Raw genomic sequence first — 23,365 nt, 5'->3', positions numbered from 1 at the left:
CATGCACTGTGCCTGCGCTCTGGTGCGGGTGGCTGGGGCTGGGTGTTTAGCAGTCCTTGGCTCCCTCTCCCTCCCGCCGGGAGCTGGGGGGAGGTGTGCTCGGGTCCCGCCGCGCCGGGGGTTGTATCTTACCCCTTTCACCAGGCGCTGGGTTCTCGCTGGTGTAGTTGTAGTCTGGCTGTTGTCCTGTGTCTTCTGGTCTCTCTTTTAGGATTAGTTGTATTTGTTGTATTTTCAAAAATATATGTTTTTGGGAGGAGATTCCCACTGTCCTACTCACGCCGCCATGTTGGCTCCGCCTGTTTCATTTTTTATTTCCTTAAGAATTATTGGGTAAATGCCCTGTGAGCCTGGTGATACATCTTCTTATATACTTCCAATATAGTTTGCAAAATTCTGTCAACTGTTGTTCAGTCTGGTACCTCTGACCTGACAGTTTTGGTGCAGAAGACTTCAAATGTATATCTTTGTAGAAACAGATGCATGGAATGTATTAACTCTTTAAGCATTTCCGTTTGGTGAGTCATGCCGATGGAGAGGAGGTCATTGGAGAAGGCATTCTGTGGCTGGAGAACAGCGTGAGCAATTGTGACTAAAATGCATTTGTTTTCTTGGAACAGAGGTGACATTACAAGGGTAGGTCAGTACCATATCCAGGAAAGGGTTACTAAGTTAAGGAGTTTGAATTTTATCCTACAGATTAAGGCAACACACAGAAAGTAGTGTTTTCACAAAAATGAGTGTGCCATCAGTGTGTGGAAGTAAACTGGAGGGAACTGCAGAGACAGAGAAATTACATTAGTAGGCTCTGTAAGTCATCAGGGTATGAGGTGATAAGGAATTTAAGTGGTAGGCTCTAAATAATGCATTGTAACAATATTTCAAATTTCCTTTCATGTGTTTTTGGATGGGTTTGTGTAGGGAAAAGAAAATAATCACTTTTTAGGCAATTTTCATAAAATTCTATTGATTAATAACCTCTTTCCCCTTGTGTCCTTTTTAAAGGATATCCACATCAAACCAGAGCACTATAGTGAATTCATTAAAAAAGAAGACCTGATCTACCTTACATCAGATTCACCTACGGTACTGAAGGAATTAGATGAGTCAAAGGCCTATGTGATTGGAGGATTAGTAGATCACAACCATCACAAGGTGATACTGAGCTTTTATTTTTTGCTTTTGCTCATACTCAAAATTGAAATACTTATTTTCTCAATAGTAACAATACAACTAATGATAGCTGATGTTTTTTTCAGTCACCTTTCTAGATAAGCAGGGCATTTCACATACATTACCAGTTTGCTTAATCTTCACTACAACTCAGTGAGGTCAGTGCTGCTATTACTGACATTTTACAGATGAGGAACTGGAGGTGGAGAGAAATTAAGTCTTTGATCAATTGTAATAGATAGTAAAGCAGATATTTGAAACGAGGCAGATTGTTCCAGAGCCCATATGCCTAAACAATCTGCTATATTGATAGAATATGCTGCTAATCAATTTCTAGGCCATAGGTAAAATTTATACCAATTTATAGCAAAATTTATGCCAACTGGTAAGTTTATACCAGTTTTTAAATGTGTGATTTTCATGAGATGTGTTTTCTATTCTCTTGTATTCATGTTTTTGTCTCTTCCTACCTCCCTAGCCTCATTCAAATAAAAATTTACAGAAGTACACTTTCTAAAATAAAATATAATTTTGTACTTTGCCAGCTACTTGATACATACCAAAGTCAACCCAACTAAAGAAAAAAACATGTTTTACAAAGTGTCTGAGGAAATGTCAGCAAAATGATGTGAAGTAATTCATTATTCTTGTATATCACCATTTTGCAAGTGGACTTTGTGCAGTGTTGAAATGTTTATATCATCCTGTCCAGTATGGTAGCTGTGTGGCTTTTGAGCACATGAAATGTGTACAGTATGATTGAGAAACTGAATTTTTAAAAATTGTGATCAGTTTAAACTTAGTCACATGTGGCTACAATTGGATAGTACAGCTCTATGGCATCATAGAGAGTTTGACCAGAATGATCTTTAGCCTCTTTATTTTTTTTTTAGTGGGAAAATACTATTTTGTTCTTAATATAGAACCAGATTTTTTTTTCTTCATGTTGTATGGTTCTCTAAACTAAAACAATTTTCTCTTCAAAAGCACCTCCCTCAATATGTTATTCTTCATCCCTAAAGCTACTCATTGAGAAATTTAGTCCTTTCTCCTGTACTTTGTCTTTTGGCTACTTCAGTTCTGGTTAGACCCAGGCTTTGAGTATTTTCATTTTGAGAAGAGAAAATTTTCATATTCAACATTTTATTTTGACAAAGGGACAAATAAAATTTATAGGCAAACTTTAAGATTTTTTCCATTAGGTTTTCATTTGTCTTTGCCAGTTGTGCCTCTTAGTGTTAGATAATTGAAATGCAGCTTTATCTTCTGTCTTTGGCGTCCATAAGAAGAGTGATGGTGTGTCTCTAGGAATTCAGTTTGAGTATCAGTACCTTATACTGAGAGTGGTGTCAGTGGTGAACGGATATTTGAGTCAGGAGGCATGAGCCGGGTTCTTTCTGTGATTTGCCACTGAGGAGCTCTGTGACAAGTCAGGGACCGAAGTGTCTTTGGTTTCCTCATTTGTTAACTGGTTAAAACAGATGCCCTGGATAGTCTGACTACTCATCAAGAGAGTGTTTGCAAATTAGCAGTTAAGCACATACACACATACTCTTCTTCAGATAATATTTTCTGAACTAAAGTCTTTTCTTTTTTTTTTTTTTTTTTTTTTTTTTTAATAATTATTTTTTATTGAAGGGTAGTTGACACACAGTATTACATTATATGAGTTTCAAGTGTACAACACAGTGGTAGAACATTTATATACATAATTCTAGGTTCCAGCTATCACCCTACCAGGCTGTTACAATATCTTGACTATATTCCTTATGCTATACATTACATCCCGGTTACTAATTTATTTTACCATTGGAAGTCTGTCCTTTTTTTTTTTTTTTTTTTTTTTTTTTTTTGTGAGGGCATCTCTCATATTTATTGATCAAATGGTTGTTAACGACAATAAAATTCTGTATAGGGGAGTCAATGCTCAATGCACAATCATTATTCCACCCCAAGCCTAATTTTTGTCAGTCTCCAATCTTCTGAGGCATAACAAACAAGTTTTTACATGTAGAACAAATTCTTACATAATGAATAAGTTACATAGTGAACAGTACAAGGGCAGTCATCACAGAAACTTTCGGTTTTGCTCATGCATTATGAACTATAAACAGTCAGTTCAAATATGAATACTCATTTGGTTTTTATACTTGATTTATATGTGGATACCACATTTCTCTCTTTATTATTATTATTTTTAATAAAATGCTGAAGTGGTAGGTAGATACAAGATAAAGGTAGAAAACATAGTTTAGTGTTGTAAGAGAGCACATGTAGATGATCAGGTGTGTGCCTGTAGACTATGTGTTAATCCAAGCTAGACCAGGGCAATAAAACATCCACGTATGCAGAAGATTTCTCTCAGAACGGGGGGGTGAGGTTCTAAGCCTCACCTCTGTTGATCCCCAATTTCTCACCTGATGGCCCTCCTGCGACTGTGCCTGTCTTAGGTTGTTCCTCCCTTGAGGAATCTTACCCGTCTCTGGCTAACCAGTCATCTTCCGAGGCCATACAGGGAAATGTGAAGTTGGTAAGTGAGAGAGAAGCCTTATTGTTTGAAAAAGTTAGCTTTTTAGTTCTTTGCATATTTATGCCCTGTGGCTTCTATGCCCAGCATTTGTCTTGAGGTATCTTTACCACTTGGAAGAATTATGATACTTGGTAATTTTGATATGAGGCACGAATTCTATTTAAGGGTTGTAATTAGGAAGGAAGAAGAAAAGCTATAGAAGTAGCAGGAGGAAGAAAACATGGGAAGATTGATTATTTCTTTGATATATCTTCTTGTAGAGTAACTTCAGCATGTATAGGTTTTAAGCTACTACTTAAATTGCACACACACATTAACATAATAGGAGTATAGTTACATAACCAAAGCATATCTGTAATTACCAGCCATCTGCAGTGAAACCAAGAAAACCAGTTAGGCACCTTAGGCATTTGTGAAAACTTATCTATGATATGGTGGATATTGTCCAACTGAACTTGAACAGTCTGAGAGAAATCAGACAAATTAAAACAACCCATTCCTGGGGACTGTTCACATGCCATATGTTCTTTTAACAATAAATAGTTTGTAGTTGTAAGACTTTGGAGCGCTACAATTTGCACTTCTCCAAATTCTTGGTTGAGTTCCAACAGTATAGATCCAGTCCAATTTTGTTGTTTTACTGTATGCACAGGCCAGCTTAGATATCTCCTTCCTCATTCCCATGGCAGGTCCAGGAACTGGTGGGATGAGTGCATCTACAGCTGTAGCAGTGCGTGGATCTTTGTTGGGGTTTTTTGATGATCATCTTCTGGCATGAGTCTTCCAGAGGGTGCAGATGTTGGAAGTTCTTTTTCATATCGTATCTTAGTTCATTTTCGGGGTAGCCCAATTAGGCTTTGATCCTCTGTATAAACACAAACAGACCCTTTGCCTACACTTTTATATGCCCTTTATACCCTTGTGTAGAACTCGTTGGAGGTTACCACACAGGAACTGCCCTTTTTTTTTTTTTTTTTTGCTATCACTAATCTACACTTACATGACGAATATTATGTTTACTAGGCTCTCCCCTATACCAGGTCTCCCCTATAAACCCCTTTACAGTCACTGTCCATCAGCATAGCAAAATGTTGTAGAATCACTACTTGCCTTCTCTGTGTTGTACAGCCCTCCCTTTTCTCCTACCCCCCCATGCATGTTAATCTTAATACCCCCCTACTTCTCCCCCCCTTATCCCTCCCTACCCACCCATCCTCCCCAGTCCCTTTCCCTTTGGTACCTGTTAGTCCATTCTTGAGTTCTGTGATTCTGCTGCTGTTTTGTTCCTTCAGTTTTTCCTTTGTTCTTATATTCCACAGATAAGTGAAATCATTTGGTATTTCTCTTTCTCCGCTTGGCTTGTTTCACTGAGCATAATACCCTCCAGCTCCATCCATGTTGCTGCAAATGATTGGATTTGCCCTTTTCTTATAGCTGAGTAGTATTCCATTGTGTATATGTACCACATCTTCTTTATCCATTCATCTATTGATGGACATTTAGGTTGCTTCCAATTCTTGGCTATTGTAAATAGTGCTGCAATAAACATAGGGGTGCATCTGTCTTTCTCAAACTTGATTGCTGCATTCTTAGGGTAAATTCCTAGGAGTGCAATTCCTGGGTCAAATGGTAAGTCTGTTTTGAGCATTTTGATGTACCTCCATACTGCTTTCCACAATGGTTGAACTAACTTACATTCCCACCAGCAGTGTAGGAGGGTTCCCCTTTCTCCACAGCCTCGCCAACATTTGTTGTTGTTTGTCTTTTGGATGGCAGCCATCCTTACTGGTGTGAGGTGATACCTCATTGTAGTTTTAATTTGCATTTCTCTGATAATTAGCGATGTGGAGCATCTTTTCATGTGTCTGTTGGCCATCTGTATTTCTTTTTTGGAGAACTGTCTGTTCATGAACTAAAGTCTTTTCTAAAAATTATTCTGTCATAGACTTTAAGTTAAAATAATTTGATGTTCTAGTCCAAGTTATAGTGTCTTTGTTTTAGGGACTCACATATAAACAAGCATCAGATCATGGAATTGATCACGCACAGCTCCCCCTTGGAAATTTTGTGAAGATGAATAGTAGAAGAGTTTTGGCAGTTAATCACGGTAAGCTATAAGGGGATCAACTGAAGATATTCCTGAGTGAGCATTGTGAAAATAACATTACATTTACATTTTGGACAAATAGAAAATATATATCTTGCTGGAGACAAAATTATAAAATTAATCTAAAAATTGAATATAAAAATAATACATGCATATTTTAGAAAGCTTTGGAAACATAGAAAAGTATGAATAAAAATAAGCTGTAATTTTACTACCCAGAGATACTTGGTATTAACTTTTTGGTATTTCCTTCCTATAACCAATTTCCAGTTGGTTTCCTATGCATATATAATACTATTTATTATATAATTGGATTCTTACTCTATTGTATAAAATGAAATGTTCTAAATTGGGGGAGCTTTCCCCCACATTTATATTTTTCCATGTCATTGAATCATTGTTAATGGCTATGGGGTAGTCCAACATCTGAATATACAATAATGTAACCATTCTCCTGTTGATTTTTTTTCTTTTTACTATTATAATAGACATTCTTGGACCTAACTCTTCGCCTCAGGTTTTGCTTTTTAAAAAATGTTCAGTAGAAATTTCTATTAATACACAACTATTTATTGGGCTCCTTTTATGTGCTAAACACCTTCTCTATAGCAGGCTCTAGGGAGCTATAGGAATGAACATACTAATTTCACGAAATTAACTTGTTCTAAGACCTTTGATAGGTGAAATTACTTTTCCATAAAGTAATCCAAATTAACCCTTCAGCAATGTATGAAAGTGAGAGTACTTTGGAGACAATATTAATATTCTTTACCTCTAATATTAAAAAAAATAAAAAGCAGGCAAGATGCTTCCCAGAGTGAGTAGCTCTTTTAGGAAAGATAGAAAAAAAAGTAGATTAATGTTAACCTTTCTTTTTCTAGTTTTATGTTAGCACACAAAGAATAAAGAAGGGTAAGAAAAGGGTAAGAATAGGAAAGAAATGAAAAAGGTGCTCTGTTGATTTCAATTGACAAAGGATAATCGTAAACCTCTTGAGTGCTTACAAACTGAATTGAGGGAAAGCTGGAAAAGAGGTAACAGGCTTGAGAGCCTTGGGGCATGTTGGCTCTAAGAGCCAACAGGAGAAGGAGGTAGTAAGAACCAAGTAGTTATTAGGATGCATGAGCACACTTTCACACAAAAGCAATGTGTTTTAAAACACAGTATGCAACATAGTGATGAGCCTTAGCTAAGAAATGTATGGAGTTTGTCTTTGTTGCAGTGTTTGAGATTATTCTGGAATACCTGGAAACAAGAGACTGGCAAGAAGCATTTTTCACTATATTACCTCAGCGGAAAGGAGCTGTTCCCACAGACAAAACCTGTGAAAGTTCTTTGAATGACAAGACTTATGCCAGAGTTGAAGGTATTTTGGACAGTGATTCCAGTGACGAGGAAGATAGCAGAAATGAGCTAGATTCACCACATGAAGAAGAAAAGCAGGATATAGAAAATAGCACTGAGTCTACAGTGAATGCTGTACCATACTAATGTCATCTGGTTTTGTTTTCTTTTTTAATTTAAGGAAAAGTTCGGTAGAAAATGAGCTGCTTCATAGACTCTCTGAATTGGAAGAAAATTTCATTTTCTTATTTCTGTTGTTTTTAAAGCTTCTTTTAGAGCTAAGTGATAAATAAGCCATATACGAAAGCATTTTTGGTTTGCATGATATTTAAATGTGTAATTTTAAAAAGAGTTTTCTAAGCCTCAAATAAGAGTTTCTTGAGAATATTCCTTCATTGGTAAACCTTCATTCTCTTTTATTTTCTGGATTGTATTCTTCAGGATGTACCTTCTGACATTTCAGTTTTAGTATTTATATCACCTTTTATATGTCTTTCTGACACATTGTGTACTTCTTTTTTGTGGAGGCAGATAATCACAAGTCTTTAAGTCTACCAAAATGTTCTGTATGAGAGGTAACCTTCTGTTTGCAGCTTTTATATTCAATTTAGTTTTTTCAAAGGAATATAGTGATTTTTTGGAAGAAGCATCAGATTAATAAGCTCAACAATTTGTTTTTTTTGGACTATGGAGCCTGTTTCCGTTCTCCTTTGTGATGCTTTCATGTGGTTCTAAAGCAACCACTGAAGAGTTAACCATCTTTTTAATATATATGTCTTAATTCCAATTATGGTGGTACATTATTTCAATTAAAAATTTAATTTTTCAGGCTAGATTATTTTAAAAGGCTATTGAGGGATCTGTTTTGTCTTTACCTAAATTTAAAAAGAAGCAGCTTTTAGCAGTTGTCCTTTCCTTCCATATATACTTAAGTAAAATGTCTGTTGATTTTTAAAGTGAATGGAACTAACTATATATATTTATCTGTCTACTATCATATAATAATATTCAAGCTAATATAAATGTATGTTTCTAAATAATATAAACATGTATGAAAATATGCATATAATTGTATAGTTTGTCCACATATATGAATCTCAGTTATTAATAATAGGATGAAATTGGCATACATCAGTAGCATTTATGTGAAGGTTATATTGAATGCTAAGGAGTTTGAATTTCATAAAGTACAAATACACATAACTAAACATTTGTTTGAGGATATTAGTGAGAGAAGAGGGGCCTAACGAGATGTTTTAGCTTCCAACAGTAAATGTAGATCAGTTAGGTTCCAAGTGGTTGTTCTTTGCCATAGCTCAAGTTAAGATTTCAGAAGCCTTCACTGAGTTTAGATAAATTAAGTTGCTGTTTTTACTCCCTGGCATCTCAAATTATATACACATTTGATAGAAAGGTCACTGGACTTAGTACTAATGTCGCTGTCTTTTTTTATTGCTTTATTCTGTGATCGATTTAAAGTAAGGTATGTGAATAAAGGTATGTAAATAAAGAAAATCCCCTACAATTCTGGAAGAAGAAAGCTTATGATATCTTAAGTTGTAGTTTTCAAAGGTTCAGTTTTTTCCTAAGTATGGTTTAGTAGCATGAAATATTGTGCCCTTTACTTAAATTGTTCCATATGGAGAAAGGTGGAGAAAATCATTATAGGCACTATTTAGTTTAATTTTCACTAATTACAGAAGCCCTTTATCAGTTTCCTAGGTCTGCCATAACAAATCACTACAAACTGGGTGGCTTAAAACAACAGAAATTTATTCTCTTACAGTTCTGAAGGCTAAAAATCCAGCACCAAGATGGTGTTAAGAGCAAGCTCCCTTTGAAGGCTATATGGAGGAGTCTTTCCTAGCCTTGTCCTAACTTTTGGTGGTTGCCAGCAATCCTGATGTTTCTTGGCTTGCAGCTGCATCACTCCAGCCTCTGCTTTGTGTCACATGGCCTCTACCGTCTGTCTGCCATGCCTGTTCCTATGTCCCTCTTCTTCTAAGGATTTCAGTCATTGGGTTAGGGTTAGCCCTAATCCAGTACTTTAATTACATCTACAAAGACCCTATTTCTAAATAAGGTCACAGCCACAAGTACCAGATATTAGAACCTGAACATATCTTTTTGGTGGACACAACTCTATCCACTGCAAGTCTTATTTAGGCTGTCGATGACAAGATATAGAACCTGTACGTCAAGAGGGTGAAGATTACAATTAGAAACAACTAATTTCTGAGGTATTAAAAAATTTTTTTAATAATAGTAATTTTTTTCTTGTTTTAATATATTCTTTTCTCAACATTGTTTTGGTTTATTGAGACACTTTATTATTTAAAACTTAAAAACAATCATAAAAAAAAAAAAAAGATGGCAGGGATTAGAATAATGACCACAATGGCCTATAATGCTTATTAAACTTTGATCTCAATTATTATGGAAGTGTTTATCTTTGTTTTCCTAGCTCCTTGCCAGACACATACAGTAGGCACTTAAACGTGAAGGAGAGAACCAGTGGCACAATCAAGTGATAATACAGTTAGTGGAAAGAACAGGCTTCAGTTTCAGCAATGTCATTTGCTAGTGGATGACTTTGGACAACTTACTAACTTCTGTAAGTCTCAGTATCTCATTGGTAAAAATGGGAATGTTATCCCATTTATCCTATCTCTAAGGGTTGAGCAATCAATTGGTTTGAAACCAAGCAGAGGCTAACTTGATACTTTCTCATATTGACATTTATTTTTTGCCCCATTTCCCTTGTTTCTCACTCTTCCTTTTTGACACTGTCTCCCTAAAAAGTAATAATATATATGCCTTTGTTTCAGACTCTGCTTCCTGAGGTTTAGATAAGATTTTTTAAGGGCAAACTTCCTAATTTACCAGAATGAATACTTATTAAACAAAATATGGAAATCAGATCATTTAGTGAAACATTTCAAAAAGCAATAAAACAATGCTAAGATAAAATATGACTACATAAAACCTCTTTGTCCTATCAACAAATATAGTCTAAAATGACTCAAATTGGATTTTTTTAAAAACCCCAAACCTAAATATATGCTGTATTTAAATAAAATTATTCGCAGTATTGAAAATAAAAGAATAGTGAAAAGCATATTGGACTATTAATAGATACAGAAGTCATAATTTTAACATTGGGTACAGTTCATCACTGCAATTAATGAAAAGAAGGGCATGTTGTAATGCTCAAGAATGTCCCTAGTGCGAAGATCTACACAGATCTATGCACCAAGTAGCATAGTATTCAAATTCTTTGAGAAAAAACTTTAAGAATTACATGAAAATGTAAAACATGCATTAGTATAAGAAGAGTTTAATTCATCCTTCCCACCCATGATAAGTGGACAAAAAACGGGAGATGTAAATGCTATAATAAGGTAGGTATAATTGACATATATCAAATTCTGCAGGTTGAAAGCATTTATAAAGGTGACCATATGCTAAGCCCCAGAGCTATCAAGAAAATCAAAGGATTGGTCCTTTTTATAGATCACATCTGACCAAAATGCAATTAAGTTATATAAATCATTAAAAAATATAACAAGTTTGAAAAACATCATGTTTGGGAATTTCAAAAATAGCTTCTAAACAACTTTTGGGTCACAGAAGAAACCAATGAAAATCAGAAAATAGAAGTAAATTTAATGAAACCTTTAAAACTTTTAGACTACTAAAGCAACATTTAAAGGAAAATTTACAGCCTAAATTGCTTAAGTTAGAAAAAGAAGGAAGACTGGCATTATTGAGCTATGTGTTTAATTTAACAAGTTAAAAAAAAAAACTCAAAGTGAAGGAGGGAAATAAAGATATAAGCAATAATTAGACATACAGAAAGAGGCTGAAGGGAAAAATCCATTCCTTGAAAAGACCAAATAGATTAACGTGGCAAAATTAAAAATTTTTAAGAAAGAAGGCACATAGAAATGAATAGTGGAGTATTAAATTGGAAACAAATGGGTATTATAAAATACTTCATATCCTTGCACTTAAAAGTTTGTATGAAGTTTTGTGAAAAAAGAAATTACCAATAACTCAAAAAAAAAAAACCCAAAGAATCTTGTAACTCTAAATAAATTGATTTAGTATTTTAAAATCTAGGACTAAATGTTGTCTGTGAAGCATATCTGTGAAACAACCAAAAGCAAATAGTATTACACAGACTTTGTAGAGAACTAAAAATGAGGTAATACTGATTATGAAGCTTGTTAACTGTGTTGTTCAAGTCTTCTGTGCTTTCCCATTATTTTTTATGGTCAAAAACAGCATTAAATTTACCATCTTAACCATTTTTAAGTGTACAGTTCAGTTAAGTATATTCACATTGTTGTGCGACAGGTCTGTAACTTATTCATCATGCAACACTGAAACTCTATATCCATTAAACACTAATTCCTTCTCCCCAATCCCACTAGCCCTTGGTCACCAATTTTCTACTTTCCATTTCTATGATTTTGACTAATTTAGGTACTTCATATGGTAGAATCATTTAGTATTTGTCCTTTTGTGACTGGCTTACTTAGCATAATGTCCTCAAAGTTCCTCCATTTGTAGCATATAACAATCTCCTTTTTAAGGCTGAATAATATTCTATTATATGTATATATCACATTTTCTTTATCCAGTTATCTGTTGATGGGAATTCAGATTGCTTTCACCTCTTGGCTATTTCGAATAATGAATGCTTCAATGAACACTAGTGTGCAAATATCTCTTTGAGATCCTGCTTTTAATCATTTTGATAAATACCCAGAAGTGGGTTTGCTGGATCATATGTTGATTCTATTTTCAACTTTTTGAGGAACTGTTTTCTGTAATGTCTGTAACACTTTACATTCCCACCAACATTTTGTTGCTTGTGTGTTTGGTGGCATATCCAAGAAATCACTATCAATTCAGTGTCCTGAATTTTTTCCCCTATTTCTTCTTTTATAGTTTTAGGTCTTAAGTCAAGTTTAAAGTTAATTTTGTGTAAACTAAAAATAGAAATACCATACAAACCAGTAGTTATACTTCTAGTAATTTACCTGAAGAAAACAAAATCCCTGATTCAAAAAGATATATGCACCCCTATGTTTATCATCACATTATTTACAATAGCCCAGTTATGGAAGCAATCTAGGTGTCCATCAATTGATGAATGGATAAAGAAGATGTGGTACATATACACAATGGAATATTATTCAGCCATAAAAAAGCCATCCATTTGCAACAATATGGATGGATCTAGAAGGCATTAGTCTAAGTGAAATAAGCCAAGTGGAGAAAAACAAATACCATGTGATTTCACTTATTTGTGGAATATAAAAACAAACCAAAAACAGAAGGAACAAAATAGCAGTAGACTCATAGACACTGAGAAGTGACTGGTGGTTACTATGGGGGAGGGGTTGGGGTAGTTGGATAAGAAGGGTGAGGGGGATAAAAGGACACAAAAATTCTCAATCATAATACAAGTTAGTCATGGGGATGGTAGTACATAGAGAATATAGCCAGTGATTCTGTAACATCTTCCTATGCGGGTACATAGTAACCACACTAGTGGGGGTGAGGATTTAATAATAGGAGTAATGGTTGAACCACTGTGTTGTATACTTGAAACCAATATACGATTGTATATTGATACTTCAATTAAAAAGTTAATTTTGTGTATGGTGTAAGGTAAATGTATTCTTTCAGCATGTAGAATCCAGTTGGCCCATTACCATTTGTTGAACAAGACTGTCCTTACACATGTTGAAAGTAATTTGGCCATATATGTATGCAAGGGCTTATTTCTGGGGTCTCTATTCTGTTCCATTGATCTATATGCCAGTACTACACTATCTTAATTACTGTTGCTTTGAAGCATGTTTTGAAATTAGAATGTGAGGCTTCCAAATTTTTCTTTTTCAAAATTTTTTTGGCTATTCAGGGTCATTTGAAATTCCTTATGAATTTTCTATTTATTTCTATTTCTGCAATAAATGTCACTAGGATTTTGATAGGAATTACATTGAATTTGTAGATCTCTGTGTAGCATGGACATTTTAACAATACTGTCTTTCAGTTCATGAGTGTTATGAGATGTCTTTCCATGGTTTTATTTATTTTGTATCTTTCACAGATATTTTGTAATTTTCAGTGACAAGTCTTTCACACCTCCTTGGTTACTTTATTCCTAAGTATTTCATCATTTTTGATGCTATAATGGGATTTTTTTTCTTAATTTCCTTTTTGAATTGATCATTGTTAGTGCACAGGATGCCACTAATCTTTGAGTGTTTTTGTGTCATCAACTTTACTGAATTACCTTATTAGTTTTAACAGGATTTTTTGTGGAATCTTTAGGGTTTTTTTACATGTAGTATCATGTCATCTGCAAAGAGAGATCACTTTAATTATCTTCTTCCCCCTTTGTCTTTTCCAATTTGTATGCCTTTTGATTTTTTTCTTGTTCAGTAGCTCTAGCTAGAGCATCAGTAATATGTGGAATAGAAGCATTGAGAGTGGGCATCCTTGCCTTGTTCCTAATTTTAGTGGAAAACTTTTCAGTCTTTCCCCCATTGGATACAATGTTAGCTATGGGCTTTTCATATATGGCTGTTATTATGTTGAGGCAGTTTCTTTTTATTCCTTGTTTGTTGAGTATTTTTATCATGAAAAGATGCTGAATTTTGTCAGATGCTTTTTATGCATTGATTGAGATGATGATGTGATTTTTTGTTCTTCATTTGTTAATGTGGTATATTATATTGATTTTTGTATATTAAGCCATCATTGCATTCCAAGTATAAATCCCACCTTAAAAACTCATGCTGATGAATGAGAATGACAGACTATAACTATATTAATAACATCCAACTCAAGACATTAGAACAAGAACAAACCTAAAGAAACAAAGAAATAAAAGAGTGAAAAGACCAACACCCAAAAGACAGACAACAACAAATGATGACGAGGATGTGGAGAAAGGGGAACCCTCCTACACTGCTGGTGGGAATGAATGTAAACTAGTTCAACCATTGTGAAAAACAGTATGGAGGTTCCTCAAAAAACTCAAAATAGAACTACCATTTGTCCCAGGAATTCCACTCCTAGGAATTTACCTTAAGAATGCAGCAGCCCAGTTTGAAAAAGACATATGCACTCCTATGTTTATTGCAGCACTATTTACAATAGCCAAGAAATGGAAGCAACCTAACTGTCCATCAGTAGATAAATGGATAAAGAAGAGGTGGTACATATACACAATGGAATATTATTCAGCCATAAGAAGAAAACAAATCCTACCATTTGCAACAACATGGATGGAGCTAGAGGGTATTATGTTCAGTGAAATCAGCTGGGCAGAGACAGACAAGTATCCGATGATTTCACTTATCTGTGGAGTATAACAACAAAAAACTGAAGGAACAAAACAGAAGCAGACTCACAGAACCCAAGAATGGACTAACAGTTACCAAAGGGAAAGAGACTGGGGAGGGTGGGTGGGAAGGGAGGAATAAGGGGGAAAATGGGGCATTACGATTAACACACATAATGTAGGGGGTGGGGACATGGGAAAGCCAGTATATACAGAGAAGACAAGTAGTGATTCTATAGCATCTTACTACACTGATGGACAATGACTGTAATGGGGTATGTGGAGGGAACTTGATAATGGGGGGAGTCTAGTAACCATAATTTTGTTCAAGTAATTGTACATTAATGATATCAAAATAAAAAAATTAAAAAAGTGAAAGGAGAGATCAATGAAATAAAAAATAGGAATATTGTAAAACATAGCACTACATCCAAGATCTAGGGGTTTTTAAAGTGATAATAAAATGGAAAAAACCATCTAACTGAATTAAATTGGGGATAATTCTCATATCTTTTTTTTTGGCAGGAGGTGAGCATTTTTCCATAATCCAACAACACTGAAACTGTAGATTGCAAAAATTAGCTGAGATGTAAAAATTCTGTTTTGTTATTTTCTCTATCAGACTTTGGGGCAGGTGTTGAATTGTAACTGCCTGTTTTTTACTCTGGTTTGTTTTTCTAGTATGAGGGCTGTATACTTATCTACCTAGACAATAGTGTAAGACTGGAAATGTAGTAAATAAATAAATGTATTTCTATTACACGTGGCATAAAAATTACAAATAAAAATATTGTTTCCATTAATTTTTATTTAGTACCATTATATACAGGTGCTTTGTGATTTACATGTGTCACCATATAGAGGAGATGATTCCTAAATACCAAAATATTTTTTTAAAAATAGTTTAAGTTGTACCCAAGTATGTTTATGAAAGAATTAGCCCAGTCTAGAATGTCTACCTTTAGTATGTTAAAGGATAAAGTGCTCTTTGGGGAGAGAGATCGTATCCTTGTTGAAGACTTCTTGCTGACATTGGTTTTGTTGATATGCTCGCGTGAGTTTTAGGTGTGGGAGAAGACTGGTTTGCTGAAATATTCTGCAACAGGTATTTTCATCTTATTTCTTCTTATAAACAATGGAGGCTTGTGCTCAGCCTCTAAAATAGAAAAAATCTAAATTAGACCATAATTGAGACATTGAATATGGCTTCTGTCATGTTTTAATAGCAAATGACATACAAAAAAACTAGAAATTTAGATGAATCAAATACACCCAAAATTTATAAAAGAATCTATTCTCATTTTTCTTCCTTACCACCTGCTCATCTTTAGTGAATTATTTTTTTCTATAACATGCAGGATATGTTCTTTCCTCTTAGAATCAAACATTATGTTGATAGGAATGCATTAGAGCTGGTGATGGGTAAAGGTTATAGTCAAGGATGGAACCAATGAGAGAAAGAAGGGTCTATGGTCCTGATGGACAAAAAAGCAGGTAGACAAGCAGGTTAAAACAAGTTAATTGTGCTCATTAGACCTTCCAAGGCCTTCATGATCACACCTAAGCAGGATAAGGATTTGGGGAGATACTGAGTATTGACACTGAAGACGAAGGTGTATGATTTGGGGATTCTTATACAAATACTTCCAAATATCTAAATGGTAAAATATATTTGAGGCCAACAGGTGAGATATCAAGTTGAATAATAAAAAAAACATCACAGTCATGATTTTGTAGTACTAGAGAGAAAAGTTGGTAGGAGAAGGCAGATATACTAGACCATCCCTGGAATGTCAGAGTAAAGGAATATTTTATAATTTCTAAACTACACCTACTATTGCCTATTAGCAGATAGAGCCTCTTTTAGGTTTGGTTAACCCCAGTGGAACCTGCTGGATTGTACACTGACCTGAAGGAACCCTCGTTGATTACCATATCATTCTTGGTATATGGGGAACTTGCTGAAATAACAATACAGACTTTTATTGGAGGCTTGTTGACATTCTTCAGAGTCGTTGCTCTGCAGTCATTTTTGCTATGCTTGTTTTAAAGCTAAGAACTGCCAAACCCACAGGGATGTTTCAGTTGGGCTGTTCTGGACCAAAATAGGACTTTCCACAATTCTTGATTCTTCTTGGTCCAAAGTGTAGGCTGGGGCTAGGGTTTTGCTGGGGACACAAAACTACTACTTTCTTTTGTATTATGGGACATCTGCTTATTTTACCCTTTTCTCTGGTTGACTTTGTTGCTAATGAAAATCATTTAGCTCAGTGACAGCTAAGCTGTGAAGAACCATAACTGAGTCGCTGTCTATTTGGTAGGTCAGTGCAGAGCTTTTCCTACCACAGCATTGACATAGTCAAGCCTAGAATCCCTGCTGTCCTGCTTTCTTGCTTCTCAAGGAGTATCTGTCCTCGATAAGGCACTTTGCCTTTCAAAATGAAGTTAAACTTATGCCAAATTTATCTCTATAAAATTCTGAAAAATTCAGCAGATGCTGTCCCTTAAGAGTAGCTGGAAATGACTATTTTACTGTCGTTAAAACTATCGATCCTTAATATCTGTGTCCTAACCAGTTAGATATTTATTGGTTTCCTTATACCAACTCAATAATTACCACAAAGTGTACTTAACCTTTTGGCACTTCTTATTTCCTTCAGATCCTTGAGTTGACACTCTGAATCAATTGGAGAAAGAGAAAATGAAATTCACAGATACAAGTGTTTTCTATAGACAGCATTATCAGTATGCCAAATTTTATGTATATATATCTTAAGTATACTATCCCAATTCTTTGGTTTACAATGCGACAGTATTAAATGTTACTTTCCAATGAAAAATTCTCTGACTTCGAGTTAATATCTAAACAATACATCATGTATTATTCACTAAGGTAGAGACTTATGGAAACTTTAAGGTAGAAACAAATTGCAACACAAAATTCATCTCTGTCTTAATGCTTTTTAAAGTGACATGTATGTTTTGAATATTTATTTTCTCTGAATTTAAGCTTTACCCAGCTTTTAATTTTAAAGCAAGAACTTATCTCCCAGATTAAATAAAATACCACATTCTTACCATGTTTTTATACACAAATATATATTTTCCTCCAACACTGAAATTACAAGGTTTAAGAAGAATTTCTACTGTAATAATTTCCAATTATCTTAATTGGTAATTTTCCATCTGGCAGCCACCAGGGGTATGTCAGGGAAAGCTAAGTGAAGCCATTTATTTTAACACTGTTATACACACAAAAGTAATACTTACGTGATACGCATTTAACAAAGTATACAATAGTGATACAATTTCAGTTTTCCTATTGCTTTCAGTTTTAGGCACACAAAAAAACCCTACATTTTCTTAGATTTCTAGGTATCTCCTCTTGCTTTCCCTTAGTGGAAAGGGAAGTTTTCTCAAACAGAAAGGTTGTTAGGTAAGGAAGACATAGCCCCTGCCAAAATACTCTGAACAATAGGATGTAGGATGATGATGACTATGAAAATGAAAGAAAACAAATACACATTGATTGAATAAAAAGGAGACTTGAGACCACAGCATGTTAACTATATTGAAAGACAACAAAGGAAGAGAATTCAGTCCTTAGGAACCATACGCCCTCCAGGTGGCCACTGTGTCTAGTTACCTGGTCAGTTGATGTTCTTTCCTAGATCTGGTCAGCACCTTGGATTCTGTGGGTGAATTTGGGGGTGATTTAACTTTGGATGGCTTCCGAGTCTCTGCTGCTGGTTCTGCCGAGGTGCCTTTTTGGTGCAGAGCCAGCAAGTTCATCTCAGCCAGCTCAGCATGAATCAAAGCTGAGACCCACTCTTTTTCTGGTTTAAAAAAAGTGGGGAGAGGCATGAAGGTTGTGATTATCATATTGGCTAGAAACACAGAATTCAGTCTTTTATCCAGCGTTCTGGTGTGAAAATCAACTTTGTTTCTAGTACAATATGCACATATCGTTGCACAGTATAGTCATAAATACAATGGGATTCCATTAAAGTACAGGTTAATAGTTAAATAAGTAGCTACAAGCATACAAGATACACACCAAAGTATTCATTGAAATGGTGTACATGACTTTATTGATTATTGTTGTTTTGTTTTCCTTCTCGTTCACCTTTTTATGCAAACAATAAGAACTTATTACCTGTATAATTTTTTAAAAATTACATTCTTAAAAAGGAAAAAAAGAATAACTAAAGCCTTCTTACCCCAAAGTACTTCTCAACTGCCTGCCAAGTAGTCTTGGTTTCCTGGGGTAAGGTGCTATTTCCAAAATGCTCTCCATTTAAAATGCTCATCTGTTCCTAACGAATTGGTATTTCCTAACTTCAATTAGGGCAGTGTTCTCAAAGACTGGTGCCCAGGTTGACATTATCAACATCACCTGGGAACTTGTTAGAAATTCAAATTCTCAGGCCCCACCCATGTCTGAAGTTTTGCTTGTCTGATGACTAGCTAGGTGTGAGGGTAGCTGTTCTGTTATACGTATGGTTGTGGAAAGGCAAGTTTTCTTGGGATTGGCATATGCTCTCACGGAACAAGTCAGGGAGGGCCTAAAGGAGGCTGGGAGGTGACTGAGTTGATGCTTTTGGTGGGAAATCGGCAGAACTGCTAGAGCCTGGAGCTTGGATGTTTGTGTATGGCCATCCATACCAAAGGTAGGACACGAGCTCTGTGTTCCCAGTTCATAGGAGGCCAGAAGGTATGCTCGGGGAGAGTCCTGGGTGTACAGACAGGAGAAGCACAGACAGCCCTGGACACAGTGTCTCACATCACTCAGATAATTTCAGAGGGCATACCAAACTTGGGGCATCGAATGACCAGCTTGCCTGCAGTTGGACATACAGGGATGCAATAGCTGTGATACTGAAACACTCCGGAAATAATACTGCAACTTCATTTTTGCAAATCCAAGGTAGAAAACTTCAGATATTGGCACATTCCTGGTTTCTGACAGTAAACTGAGCTCAGTGTTTGTAAATGCTTATTTTAAATCTCACCTTTTGAACTTGCATTAACCAGCCACTGCAAAACTTCTGCCAGGGAATCAGTACGTAAAATGTTACAGAGCTTTACCAGAATCTAACAGAGAATATTAGAGTTACACAGTGAGCAAATAAATGTATAAGCTTATAAATGTATATTCCTTTACTTTCTCCACAATCTGTCCTCCCAAATGTCACTTCATACATGATGCTCAATAAAGTCAGTTGGGATTTGAGTTTGGGAGCTAGATTTCAAGCTGTATACTGTGGAATCTTTAAAACACCTCTAATACAAGTCATAGTTAAGGTTAGATGATGCAGTGTTTCTCTTGCACCAACATATGCAGGAGGAATAACTCACTTTTCTTCTCTTTGGGACTTGATCATTTCCCACTGCACCAGGGGGTTCTAGTGGGGATCCTGCAGTTACAGAACTGTCCCCATAGACACTGCTCCTCTACAGTGGATGAATGTAGTTGGGTCCATCATTGTTCTTCAGTTACCTGAACACAGTGATTGGTCCAGTAGGACAGGAGTAGAATTCCCTTTTGTCAGTCAAAACTCTCTTTTGACATTTTTTTATCTGGAGCTAAGGGCTGAAGTGTGAAGGATAGAGAGGACAGATATATGAAATAATTAATCCTAATAAAGATGGACTATCACAAGCATTAAAGTAAAAAGATTAAGTCCATATAATGATGTTTCCAGTTTGACCCTGAATTGTGTCTGCTGTTGGAATGCAGACATATCTGAAAGTCACACCTGCCCCTGAGCTTCAGTCCTACATATCCAACTGCCTACCAGATGTATCCACTTACACTACAGCTACTCTGAACCCAAAATGTCTGAAACTAAACCCACCTTTCTCTTTCTAAAACCTGCTCCAGGCTTGCTGTTCCTCCCAATTCTGCTCTCAGTGGGTAGCACCAGCATACGGTGAGTGTATGGCCACACCAGACCCTGGGCTTCATCCTGCACAGCTCCCTTGCCCTCTTTTACACACTGCCAAACAAGCTCAGTAAATTCTTGGAAGCATTTTTCAAATATTTCCATTCCTCTTTATCCCCATAGCCTTGACCCCAGTCTAAACCATCATCAATTCTTGCTTGAGCTACTGCAACATCCTTTTTCCTACTTTCTCTGCCTAAAATCTTTTCTGAAAGCACTATTGATTCAACAAATATTTATGTCTGTCATTGAGTTAGATCCTGGAGATAGAGAACTGAAATTTAGGGGCAGAAAAATCTACTGCCCTATGTTGAGTTTCATTTATTACTGAGATTTCTGTCCTCAATAATGCCATATCCTAGAAGAGAGCAAGTTAAATTTGCACCTAATTTCCCAGTAAGTCACTGGCCATGGCAGAAATAGAAAAATTGCCCACTGGTATTCTCTTGGCCACTCTGCCTCTAATGGCTTTTCATTAGTTCAGTGATTGCACATTACTTCCAGCTTCTTCTAACTCATAGATCACTCACTGATCTTCAGGGCAATATAATTATCCCTTTTGTGAAAGGACATAGAATATGTCCTTCTAGGAAGCCTCCTGCATTCTCTTGAGTTTTGTTCTGGGAAGTAGTTAATATTATTGGCAGGTAAGTCTGATTTGTTGAAACTTGATTTAGGATTTTAGAGTGCAGGTCTAGAGCAGTCCCTATTGTAGAGCTAGAGTACCCTATTCCTTTTTTAAGGTGTGACTTTTCTGGGGTCTCTACTGAATTCCTGGTGTGTTCCGCAGGGTCTCTCCACTGTGGTAGATCAGAGTCCCAGCATCTGTAAGCAATATGCTATCTCCCATTAGCTCTCTTCTGGCAGGTCTCAGACTCATCCTGAGCATGTGCAGCTTATATTGGACTAAAAACTCAGGGAATCTTATTCAGATTTCTGGAGCTCATTCTCTTCACAGATCCTTCTTCTTCAGGATCTTAATTCACAAACTTCAGCCACTTCAAGTATCTGCGAACTCAAAACTCTATTTTCTCTACCTAGTGAAGCTGTTACTATCTGTCTGGGCTCCACTTTCTATGCCATGATTAGAAATGTGTCCCAGGCAGAAATCTGGGTTGAATGTGGAAACCATCCCAATCATTTCCCTTCTCTCAGTGGTCATAAACCTGTACTTTCTGTTGCCCAAAGCCTGAGAACAGTTTCTCTGTATATGTTTTCCCAGTTATATAATTGTTTAGAATAGGAGGCTAAGTCTCCTATCTAAACTTCATTTTGAAAGCAGAGGACCTTGCCTCTAACTTTGGTCTCCCTCTTCCCAATTAATTCTACATATTGAATCTAGAGTTATTTTTGTAAAGTACAACTCTGACAATGTAATTCTTGTACTTACAAAGTAATTCAGTATCATTCAGTGCTTAAAATTCCTCACTGGCTTCCCACAGCCCGTGGGGTGAAATCTGAATGCCTCAATATAGCTTATGAAGTACTTCACTATCTGGTCTCTGCTGAAGTCTCCCGCCCCATCTGTTGCACCCTTCTCCCTGCACTTTTTACAGCAGCCACATTAATTGCTTTTAGTTCCTTGACTAAACAATATTCTTACCTCTTAGCCTTTAGATATAAGGTCTCTGGGCTGGGAATGATCTCTTCTATAATTTTCTTCATCATTTAATTATATCTTAAACATTCTTTAGGTTTCTTTCCCCTTGAAGATTTTCCTAGCTCCAATATCTCCTCCTATATGTTCTTACAACACTTTTACAATCCCTCTCATTAGCTATGTGCATAAAGGAACCAACTGCATCCCCAAACTCTAGTATTTGTCATTTGACACCAAATATTTTAGAATAAATGTGTTTGGCAGACTTTACTGTCAAACAAGATACTAATAGACACAGAATTGTTTTTCTCTTCTTTTAAGGTAGTAACTGTGAAACTGCAAACTCTTTCATACACGCCACTGCTAATTTCACAACCCATTCAGAATTGCCAGCCTAGATCATAGAAAATTGGAAGTATTTCCGATTTTTTTGTAGAAGGCATGGAAGGATAGACTACCACCAAGGTAAGTTCTGTTTTTTGGACTCATTTATACAAGCCAAAAAATCTTGATCAGACCTATTTTCTCACTTTACTCCATCTTTTATTTATATAATAAATAGCCAACAACTGTGAAAAAAACACCATGCTGTGTATGCCAGTTAATATTTTCAAGCAAACTGATGAGTGCTGAGGAATCAGTTGTGAACAAGGAAGAAAAGATCCCTTCCAGGAGTTTACATTTGATTAGTTTTGCATCAATTGATGTTGTTCAGTTATACATATATGCATATATGTACATGTAGAAGATGCTACATTTCTACATACACATGAGAGGAGGGATCATTGACAGATGCCCATGAGGCCAGTGCAATAGGATAAAGCTGGTTGATGTGCCTGAAGAAACAAGACAGCCTTACTGAAACTGCACTCGGCTTACAGTCTGGTTGAGTTGAGAGCCTATGTGACTAGCTGATTTCCTCCAGTTCCATGTTGATTTTAGTAGAACTTTTTTTTGAAGTTATGTATCAACATTCAGTAAACATGTATTTAATAATTACTGGATGCCTAGAACTTACCTAGGGACTGAAGATGAGCAATAACCAAGACAGACCAGTATGAGGTCTTATAAGACTTGAATTTTAGTGTGAGTTGGGAAGGGAGGCAGAGACAGTATTGAAACAAACAATAAATATGAATATATCAGATATGGCATGTGTTACACAAAAAATAACAAAGAGTAATGGGATAGAGAATGGGTAGTTACTTTAGATTGGGTGGTCAGGAAAAGCATTTCTGAGTAAGTAATATTTAAACTGAGACCTTAAGGAGAAGGTGACTATGAGAGGGTCAAGGAGAAG

At 35.9% G+C, this 23,365-nt stretch overlaps 2 protein-coding genes across 5 annotated transcripts in view; one reads left to right on the top strand and one right to left on the bottom strand.

The window, feature by feature from the left end:
* Window positions 1–12,825, top strand: part of TRMT10A (tRNA methyltransferase 10A) — a 30,997-nt gene extending 18,172 nt beyond the window's left edge. For all 4 annotated transcript variants that reach the window (XM_036914052.2, XM_036914054.2, XM_036914053.2 and 1 more), the window contains exons 6-8: window positions 1,006–1,155; window positions 5,705–5,810; window positions 7,033–12,825. In XM_036914052.2, coding sequence (XP_036769947.1) covers window positions 1,006–1,155; window positions 5,705–5,810; window positions 7,033–7,301 — 525 coding nt within the window. In that variant the 3' untranslated portion in view covers window positions 7,302–12,825. The remainder of the gene's footprint in view (window positions 1–1,005; window positions 1,156–5,704; window positions 5,811–7,032) is intronic.
* A 1,381-nt stretch (window positions 12,826–14,206) lies between these two features.
* The window catches only part of C5H4orf17 (chromosome 5 C4orf17 homolog), a 260,042-nt gene continuing 250,883 nt past the window's right edge, over window positions 14,207–23,365 (bottom strand). The window contains 5 exon segments of the mRNA XM_057502468.1: window positions 14,207–15,599; window positions 15,601–15,674; window positions 17,155–17,197; window positions 18,167–18,356; window positions 19,533–19,614. Coding sequence (XP_057358451.1) covers window positions 15,482–15,599; window positions 15,601–15,674; window positions 17,155–17,197; window positions 18,167–18,356; window positions 19,533–19,614 — 507 coding nt within the window. The 3' untranslated portion in view covers window positions 14,207–15,481.

This window comes from Manis pentadactyla, chromosome 5 (assembly GCF_030020395.1).
Source record: "Manis pentadactyla isolate mManPen7 chromosome 5, mManPen7.hap1, whole genome shotgun sequence".
In the NCBI taxonomy this organism is placed as follows: domain Eukaryota; kingdom Metazoa; phylum Chordata; class Mammalia; order Pholidota; family Manidae; genus Manis; species Manis pentadactyla.
The sequence above is the reverse complement of the archived record's forward strand: the minus strand, read 5'-3'. Positions and strand labels throughout refer to the sequence as shown.